Source organism: Taurulus bubalis (genome assembly GCF_910589615.1).
Source record: "Taurulus bubalis genome assembly, chromosome: 12".
In the NCBI taxonomy this organism is placed as follows: domain Eukaryota; kingdom Metazoa; phylum Chordata; class Actinopteri; order Perciformes; family Cottidae; genus Taurulus; species Taurulus bubalis.
This window is the reverse complement of record NC_136600.1, coordinates 14,346,454-14,356,791: the sequence shown is the minus strand read 5'-3', so window position 1 is coordinate 14,356,791 and position 10,338 is coordinate 14,346,454. Positions and strand designations below refer to the sequence as shown.

General features: G+C 41.5%; 1 protein-coding gene across 1 annotated transcript; it reads right to left on the bottom strand.

Annotated features, from left to right (window-relative positions):
- Window positions 1-657: 657 nt before the first annotated feature.
- On the bottom strand, window positions 658-10,124 carry thrap3a (thyroid hormone receptor associated protein 3a; the record flags this gene model as incomplete). Its single annotated transcript, XM_079226914.1, has 10 exons — window positions 658-2,170; window positions 2,314-2,460; window positions 2,567-2,747; window positions 2,861-3,042; window positions 4,439-4,523; window positions 4,819-4,930; window positions 5,228-5,397; window positions 5,518-6,201; window positions 6,577-7,512; window positions 9,985-10,124. The coding sequence occupies 10 exons, from the start codon at window positions 10,122-10,124 to the stop codon at window positions 1,934-1,936; spliced, it is 2,874 nt and encodes a 957-aa protein (XP_079083040.1). The 3' UTR covers window positions 658-1,933.
- Between the last annotated feature and the right edge of the window lie 214 nt (window positions 10,125-10,338).

The window sequence follows — 10,338 nt, the reverse complement described above, 5'->3', positions numbered from 1 at the left end:
TACTTTAAACTGCAGAGGCCTGCTTAAACTGCTTTCCTGACATAGACATAGGAGAGAAAAAGTATGTTGGATGAAAGCCTGCTGCCCTGAAAAGCAGTGCTGCAGGCTCAAGGCAGGAGGCAGAGGAAGACAGGATCTGTGCAATGAGAAAATAAGATGATAGGGAAAAATAACTATAATACATGTAGTGTATTTGTGAAAAACAATTAAATTATAAAATAGCTATTTTATCGCTAATAGCGATTCGATTCTGGGGGACTCACTGTTCATGGGCATGGGTGCAGGCAGGTATGAGCTGCACCTCTTATTGCTAAATTGGTTTATATTTGCTGCAGTGCTTCTGCGGGAAAAGAAAGCTGTTAACTGAAATTTAAACTATGGCTAAGTGGTTAGCATGCCCATCTTTACCCGTCTTTCAATCAGAGGGTTGGAGGTTTGAGCCCCGGCTCCTAGTCCATGTCGTTGTGTCCTTGAGCAAGACACTTAACCCCTAATTGCTCCCCGTTGCTGTGTCTGCAGTGTATAAAGCAAACATGTAAGTCGCTTTGGATAAAAGCGTCAACTAAATGAAATGTAATTAAGTGGTGTTCTTAATGATAAACCCTGAATTGCACTTATACCTTAAAGAAAAAACACACCTCAAAGCGAACATTAAAGAAATCAGTGTCTCTTTAATTAATTTACATTCTCCAAAAAAACATAAAACCAAAAAACAGTAACAACACCCATTTAGAAAAGCAATATTCCCCTAGCAGGTAACCTTTAAACATTTAAACATGAATCTCAATCTGTAGGCCTGAAGACCAGCGGACCCGCAGCAAGGCACAATAACATGTCATTCATTTGTATGGGTAGTTAGCCAAACAAAAATGAGCCTAATCCTAGACTTAAAATTATTAGAGATACGCACTGAAAAACATTCTTATTCTAGGTTTAGACATAGTGTAACCGTTGCTCTATAAACTGCCTTGTGTTGTATAAACAAATGCAAATGTTGAGCCTCTTCTATCACAATGTTAACACAGTTGAACACAATTTACAGAACTGATCAAATCAATATTGACTGGAGAAAAATTTGCAAACAGCGAATGAAAAACATCTAAATATATGGCAATTCCTTTGCAGACAAAATCCTGTCTAGCCAGGTAGAAAAACTATGAATGTGTTTTGAAGGAAAAAATATAATCACTATCAATATTATACATTGATTCGTGGTGTCCAAGATCTAGCAAAGAGCTACTGTAATGTGTGGAAATATCTTGACTACAAAATCTTTTATGAGCAACATATTAAATGTACATCCTCATAGTACCGGTCTCGTATGGCGTCAGGTAGTATTGTAGATCTGCTGGCTACGATGAAAGACAGTAGACCCCGTACAGTTTGGTCCCATGTCAGATCAGGGTCTTGTGTAGAGTGCTGCATTGAACATGAACTACAGTGTACGTATTGCTGCCATTCTAGTCAAGGCTCAAAGCAACAAGCCTGCTTTTCTAAAAATATTTATTGTATAACTCACTCACAATTTTTTTTTTCATTTGCAGAAGTAGAAGGTTCAAGCTCATTTGATCTATGATGTGATTTCCTCTTGCTACTTAAAAATGTCAAATTGAGTACTCATTTTTTATTTTTTTTTGCATTGCTGCGAGAAAAGAGTAAAATTCCCCCGAACCATATCAAGCAATAAATCATTTTAACACAAATCCAACTTCTTATTAGAAACAGCAATTCACCCTGAAACAGTGCTTCTACTACTTATGAGTTATATCCCGATGTGGAAAATCGTTCTGTCAAGTCAGAGTGAGTATCCTACGCTGAAGGTAAGGCATAAAGGAGTCCTAGTCTGCATTTATGAATCCATTGTGGTGGACAAAATCACTGATTCAGATCACATAACGACACAGAAGAAAATTATGATTTTCAACACCCTGCTTTACTGCTCAAGTATTCTGTCCTCTCCTTCTTTATGGTCCTGCTCCGTCTCCTCATGCGCATCACCTTGCTCCCCGTTGATCTGGAACTTGTCATTGGCCCATTTAGGGCTGTTGGTGTTGGGGCGCCCGGTGGCTTTGCGGATGATGAATCGTGCCCTTCCACGCGATAAGCTTCCCCGTCCTCGGCCTCGGCTGTCCACCATCTTGCACTCTGCCTCCCGTTCTCTGTCGTCATGCTGAGAGAAGGAAAAAAAGGACAGAGGTGTGTCAAGACAACAATTGCAAAAAGTACAAGTGTGTGCTAGATGAGACTGATCAACACCATGTGGCTCATTCAAACGGAGATGGAAGGCATGATTGGGAAAGAGATCAACCCTACCAAGTAGTATTTCCGGCTCTTGGGAGTGTACTCTGGGTCCCAGTCTTCATTTTTTGGCTGAACAGCAATGGGTGCCATCACGTTACTCTGTGGACAGTTTCCCTGATAATTGCCTCCGTTCCAGCTCCTTCCACGAATACGAACTTGCTGCATTTAGACAACAACAAAAAGGAATTGAAATGGATGCTGTAACTTTACACAGCCCTTCTTCCAAACTATCCTCCATCAATCCAACATCATATGTTAAACTTACAAATCCTCCACGTGGCCTTCCTCTTTCAACTGGTCCTGGTGACTCTGTTTGGCCCAGTTGGGGCCTGTCAAAGTCTTTATCTTTGGGCTCAGACTTGCCATGGGGCAAATCTTCTTTTTGGGACTTAGAGGATGAGGAAGATGAGGACGAACTTGAGCGAGAGCGCTTCTTCTGACTTTTCCTACAGGAGCAATGGCAAAATCCTGTTAAACTCTTTATAATTCAGGGTGGATGAACAACAGTATTAAACACGTTTGAAGGTTATTGGAAACAATACAGGGCAGTTGTACATACTTGATTCTCTCGCTCGATTTGGATAACTTTTCCTCAGATCTGTCTCTACTAGAATCTGGGGAATCTCCTCCATCTCCTCCCCGATCGTGATTATAATCTCTGTCATGGATGGAATATTTTTTACGGCGTTCGATATCCAAACGAAGGTCCATCGGGTCACCCGTCATTTTTTCCCCGCCATCCTGAGCAGATCAAAAACAGAACACGTCGTGGACAGATTTTGGATTAACATGTAGATGCTATCAATCTGTTTTTAAACTAAACAGCGATGTCCATGGGTAAAGGGGGGAAACCCTATTAACAGACAGCTGGCATGAATGAAACCAAGCTGTTGTGTGGGTAATTTTCCAGTGCACTTAAAGGGCAAAAAACAGAGGTTTTACATGTTTTAGAATTACCTTAAAATCTGAACCATTCTCCAAAGCACATGTTTTTAGATTATTTTCTTTCCTCCTTTTAAAGCAGCTAATATGTGAGGAAATTCAACTTGAAAATAATTAACCATTTGCTTCAGATAGGCAATCCATCACTATCGATATTTAGTCAGCTGTTTTTTTGTGTTAAAGTGAACTTATAGTGCTAGATAGTTAAACGTCAAACGGGTGTCATTTGAAAACCTCCTTACTGGGTGTTCAAATGCTTGTGGGAAAGTCAAGCATCCAAGGCTTCAAGAATCTGCTGCACTACAGCAACAAAGGGCACCAGAATAGTTCACATCATCTTTACTGGTATCTCTTCCATGTGTAACATTACGTCCAGCAGCCAATGCCCACATTTTGACTATCAGGGCTGAAGAGACATGGTGCTTTCAAGAACCTAAAATGTTTTTAAAGCCATCCCTGAAAATGCACAGTGATGTATTTCCGGTTCAAACAAGTTTAAAGTCACTGAGAGTTTATTATCATACTGTAACCAATAGCTGCTTGTGAGGTGGGAAAACAATCTAGAAACTTTGAGGTATATGCTTTGGGAAATAGTTGCAGGTTCCTACTATAAAGTATACACACTTCGTAGACTAAATGACTAATGACGAGCATGGTTCTTTAACAATAGTGAATAATAAGAAGATATGCTAATTCATGCTAATTTAAGTTTACTCACTTTAATATATTTTAGTAGTATTTGCGCCTCATGTTTGAGCATGTGCCCATGCGCATTAATAAAGAAGAGTGTTTTCTCAGAACATTAAGCACGTAATCAAAAGCACATATGCATAAAGTGCTTGCGGTTTGTTAATTCCGTTCCTTATTTTTTAAAGAATACTTACGAAGACAATTGCTTAGAGTCCTTTTGAGCAGCTTTGGCACAGTGGCTTCCGTTTCTGAACTTATATGATTCATTAGCCTCGGTCAGGCTTGTGCCCACAGTCTAAGCAAATCACCGTGTGTGAAGGCGATATATAACAAACAACAAAGTCAAAGTGCCTTATTTTTCATTTGCATTTCGTAGACTCTGCATGTCTCTTCAAGGAAAGCCACAGGCTTTCAGAGAGCGCAGTCTAAAGGCATCTGGCTTGCTCACTCGTTTGCTGTTGTTTGTTTTTTCCAACGTACTTCATTCTGTAAAATGTTCAGTCACCTTGTAAGTGCCATCCTCTGAGCTTTTCATCGCCTCAAAAAGTTGAGAGTGTTTCATAAAAGCTCTTGGTGAAACATCAATTCTCCTGTAAGAAGGAAACACAGTTAAGACAAGATCATTGGTGCACATAGCAAAGGAACCGCGGTACAAGTGCCCAAGCGACAAACTGTGAGCTACATTCAACTGCAAAGACCACACCACATAGACAAAAAAAAATAAAAATTAGTGGGGGGGGGGGGACTGACCTCTACCGAGCATGAGAACAAATAAGCCAAGATTTTCAGGTAGGAAAGGTGAGAGAAATACCTGAAAGCTGTTAAAAGAGGAGGTGAAGCCACAGCACACTGAAGGTGAGAGGGTCACTCAAGAGGCGACTCTACCTGTGTATCTCTGGGCTTTTTCTTTGCTTCATCGTTTCCTTCTCTGCAGCTCGTCTTTGGTACATAGTGAATCGCTCGTTTAGAGTCATTCCAGAGGATGGAAAGTGCTGAGCTGTGCAGGGACACGGTAAAAACAGCTGTTATAGTAGTAAGTGCTTTTACTGTCCGTCACTTTACCATCCAACTGTGATGCTGCATTGAATGTAATATTCCCATGTGACACAGGATGCTATATACTGTAGGAAGTAAAATATTAGTAAGCGCTTAAGGCCTTGTTTTACAGTCCCCTAAAAGAACATAATGCTTTTTCACAAATGTGAAGCTTACAATGCCGAGTACGGCTATATGTAATAGCTATATCTTACTAAACTAAACATTTGTCCCTTTTGAAAAAGAGGTGAGGACTCACCTTTAATGTGGTGAACGATGGTGACAATGTGCTGAGCAAACAGCTCAGAGGGACTCTGTGACGGAGCCGCTTGAACATGTTGAAAGATGGAGCGAAACTCCTGATCCTTTTTTGATGACTGCACAAGATCTTGGGATAACTGTCGCTCCTCAGCTAAAATATTAGAAGACCTGAAAAAGACAAAAAATGAATGAGGTCTGTTAGATATAATTCTCATTAGAAATCAGTTCAACATAAGTTTAGTATTAGCATGTAAAGATCTGACGTCTAGCTCATTATGTGACGCTCACCTCATCAGGCTATCTCCGAGGAAATCCATTCTGACATTTAATTTAGTTTCTTGTTTTCTTGAGGACATAAACTGTGAGTCTTCTCCCCTGAGCTCTCTGTCAGAGCTCCTCCTTGGTGGTGGTATCGGAGATGAGATGGAGGGAGATTTTGCCATCTTCCTGGCTTTACCACCCATGTCTGGGAACAGTGCCTCACATTTTCCCGCCAACTCCCTTTTGGCGAGGGCAGCAGCAATGGCCGCTGCTTTATCCTGCTTTCGAGTGAGATATAAGTCCTCTGCCATGGCGTCAAGGTCACTGTTGGCTTTCTGTGAGTGGGCCACATTCTGCCATTTTCCAAAGCATTCATCAAACAGCTCCCGGGCTGAGTGAGTGACCTTGATCTTTGTCTTAGAGGACTCGTCCCCATTGTGCCACTTTTTGTGAAGGGACTTCAAATGAGGCTTGATTATGGCCTCCTCATCTTCCTCCCCGTCAGCGGACAGAAAAGGAGAAGCTTTCAGAAAGCTTTTCAGAGAGACTTCCCCATCAATGTCCTCTCTGTACTTTCTTTGCACCGAGTCAGAGATATTGGCGGATGCTTTGCCCTTTGTTTTCCCTTGCTCCATATCCACATCACTGGCTTCTGTGTTCTTGCCATTTTCCAAAGCTTTGGCTTTTTTTTTTTTTTGCTCCTCCAAAAACCTAAACAATGACAAGAGATAAAGAGCTGCATCTAACTGGGCATGCAACTTGTGAGACAACTGCAGACATTCAAGAATTAGAGCATTTTCAAATATAAAATACTTATCCACAATTTTTCCCCTGGTGTTTTAGCCAATCTTATTTGTAATGGCTCTAATTTGACATTTACTTAATTTGCCTTGTTAAACAACGTTGTAAACAATGCAAATATGTTTGAATCCCCTGAAATAACATTTCATTTTCGTCTGTTATGATAACCACATGTGACTACCAGGATGATTCAAGCAATAATTCATCACATCATATCTGTAAATTTACAACGCTTGAATATTCTGATAAAACAATTTGAGAAAAGAAGTGTAAAATCAGTCTTACTGTCTGAAGGCAACCGAGATTGCTGTCTGATCTCCATCCAGGTATTCCTCGTTGGAGAAGAAGTCAAAGCTGGAAAGCATTGGATTTAGAGCTTCATGTGTTTTTTTTTTGGTTGAGGATGAACTACTGCACACCATCTTCCAGGAGGGGGCGCCATTGCTGATGTCATTTGTGATTTTAGGGGAAGGACTTGACTGGTTAGAAGTTTGGCTGTTCTGACCAACAATACCAGCAGAGCTTGCCATAGGACTCGTTCTCTTTGGACTGCTTCTGCAGTCCGTCAGGCTCTGCCAGCTCCCCTCTGTTTTCCCGCTGCATGTGCCTTCTTTGGCATCTTCTGCCGACACCCCGGTGAGCTCCACTGGCTCCTCATCTCCCCCTCCTCCCGTTTGGACCTCTTTGGAGGCAGAAAGCTCATCTTTCACATCTTTGGAGTTCTGGTTAATCTGCAACAATGATGGCTTCCATTTGGGAGAGGAGGAGTGTGAGGAAGAGGAAGAATGCTGCGAGTGTCTGGATAAAGGCGAGGAGGATCGGTCAGAGTGGTGGGAGTGACCACGAGGGGGGCTTCCGGAGCGTTGCTGGAGGTTGTGAGAGCGTCCTCGTGAATTGCTTTGCTGCTGTTCCTGCTGATGCTGCTGCTGCGGTTGTTGCGGTTGTTGCTGTTGCTTTTGAGGGTACTGCTTGTAATTCTTCCAGTTGGGGCGGAAGTTGTTGTTGTTGTTGTTGTTGTTGTTGTTGTTGTTATAGCCACCACGCTGGTAGCGTCCACGTGGGAAGAAGCCCCGCCCTCGGCCCCTGAAGTTGTACGGCCTCCGGAAGCCGCGGTGGTATCCCCGGAACTCACGACCATTCTGGTATCCCCTCGAATATTTCTTCTCCCGGTTATGAGATGGAGAATGAGATCTTGACCATGACCGAGACCTAGACCTAGAGCTGTTAACAAAAGCAAAGAGGAAAGGCACATAGTTATCTCTTAATACACAAATTAAGATTAAGAGATAGACTTAACCACCTTTTTTAGGAGGTTTCTGAGGAATGCAATGCAATCTAATACAATACTTCCTGAATCTGTAACTCACTCTACACTAAACTCTCACAAAGTGTAACATTTACTGAGCAGAGAGACGGATACAGCCCTATGTTTTATTGATGTTGGCTATTCTTACAATAACGGGAAAGAACAATAACGGGAAAAGAACACTGAACTGTGAAGCACTGATTGCCACCATGGCTAAATGGATACGCACACACAGCAATGACCACTTTAAGACAAATGCCATAAATTGACAAACAAACGGAAAAAATAAATGTAGCCAGGATGCAAGGCCAGACTAGGCCACATGGTGGCTCTGCTGCACTTCTTAAAGTGAAGCCTTGAGTCGTTCTATGGCCCGAACCTTAAACACAGTCTGTAGATCATACCCGTGACACAGAATGTTCTCTTCAGTGATTTGGATCCGTCCAACATGCTCTTTTCAATCCATGTCAACACAACGTCCGTAACCTTCCACGAACATCTTTGCAAATATGAATTTTGCAAATCTACTGCAATACATCAAATTAGTTATGTTATTTTCCTGTTAGTATTTTCTCTCCAGCAACGGTACTTCTCAAGCAACTTTTAGACAACTGACAATACATAAAAAGAATCTGCTCTGATGATTTTCCAATTAGAATCTTAATAGCATATAATATAAAGACCTGCTGAAACGTGAACGTTTTGTTTCAAATACATAAAAAGTCTATACTTTGCAGAACACTGATCTAAACGGACAAGGCAGAGCAGTACCACGCTACATGCAAAGACATGCTAAAGCCATATAAAAAAGGCGAAAAAAAGACTCACCTCGTGTGTTTTTGCATTGGAATACAGCGTGAGCAAAGAAAGCAGCGCACTGAGCCGCACTGCACACTCACATTGCGAGCTACAGATACTTTGTCTCGTCTGGCCAACTATGGTGGAGCAGAAAAGTCACATGGACCATTTGAGGGAGAAAAAAAACTTCTACTCCAGTTCTTTGACTCTGTGCTTGTCAGCTATATTGGCTGTTCACCCAGTTTAGTGAGACGTTTTTACTATGCTGACTGTTCCACCAAAGTACTATTCTATCAACATCTTAATGTGGTCTTAATATATAAAATGCACTATGATATCTCTTTTTAAACATGCAATAAGTCACTTAGGAATGTCCAAAGTAAGTGTTTTGCTGCAGCCTGCATCTGTGGCCCATTTAACTACTGAGGTGATAATTAGAAGAGATGCTGACAGAGAAAGGGGAGTCAAGAGAAAACAAGTTTGCTTTTAGTCATCAGACCTACAAACAAGTTGGAGCTGTGTTTTTGTTTGTTTTTGTTTGAGTGTGTTTTGTATTTGAATCTGTTTTATATCAAATAAATTAGGCTAATGTGTGCAATCAGGCTTTCACAGTTACCACGAACCTATTTGCACATGAGAAAGGTGGGCACAGGAAGAGTAAACCATTAGATTCCTTCCATGTCTCTTCTTCATGCTAATTTTAATATGTGCTACAACACTGCCAGGAAATGAGCCGCCCTGCCATTTTATTACCGCACCACAGACTTTCTGCCAGAAACAGCAAAGGCATCTCACTTTTTCTTCAAAATGGACATCATATCCAGCAGATAGCCCCACAACCAGGACATTTCTATTCAAGCAAACCGACCAACAACTAACGCTGCCCTCTTGATTCAATATTTTCATATGCTGATGAGGTCGACTAATAGGAAAATGTTTTCCCACGAAATGCAAACTGCAATAATATTCACTCTTACTTAAGAAAATGCACAAACCGGTAGCTGAACTCTTTCTAAAACATCAATTTCCTCTTCATACAAAAAGCCCAAGTCCATTAATACGCTACATGCTGCAACGGCTCGCCAGAGTTCATGAGAACCAAAGTAATAAAGCGAGACAGTCTTGCAGATGGAAGTCAATAAATATGAAGCGGAAAGGACACGCTGACAATAACAGAACGCAAAGCTGCCTGTTGGCATCCCCACTGTCACAACTAATCCACCGGCACACACATTTTTTACATGTAAAATCTCACCAGCACGATGCATAGTCAGCTCTTTAAGATAAGATTCACTCAATAGAAATTTAGTAGAAAAGGGGCTTGGCAGGAAATAGAGGATGATCAATAACAAGGCAGCCCTTCCCCTGCTGCTAGTGTGTCCTCTCTTCATCCATACACTCATTCATACTTTAAGCATTAAGGTGGGTGAAAGCATTCTTCATTCATATGTACTAAATACTATATTTTCAGTTGTCAAACTTCTGGTCTGGCAACAAAGAGGCATCTCCAGCAATGAAACGAAGTGCAGTTGATCTTGACAATATTAAAGCAACACAGCCAATAGATAGTTCAGAAAACGGGAATCTACCGGTGGTGGCGCTTCCTGGACCGGGATCTGGTGCGACTTCTGGAGCGAGAGGTGGAGCGGGATCTTGACCGGGACCTGGAGCGGCTCCGGGACCTGGAGCGGCTTCGAGACCTCGAGGCGGATTTAGTGGCTCTGGACATTACTGCAGCCAGTCCACCGTAAACTGTCACACAAAAGAGTTGAAGAGTCCAGTTAGGATTTTGTAAACGGCAAACAATATATGTAAAAAAAAACAAAAATATTATTAAATGACCTTTTCAAGGCACTGGCTGCATTGAATGGATATTAATCCTTAACAATTATAACAGAGAAAAATAAAAAAGCAATTTAAAGCAAAGCAGTCAAAAAGTCAAG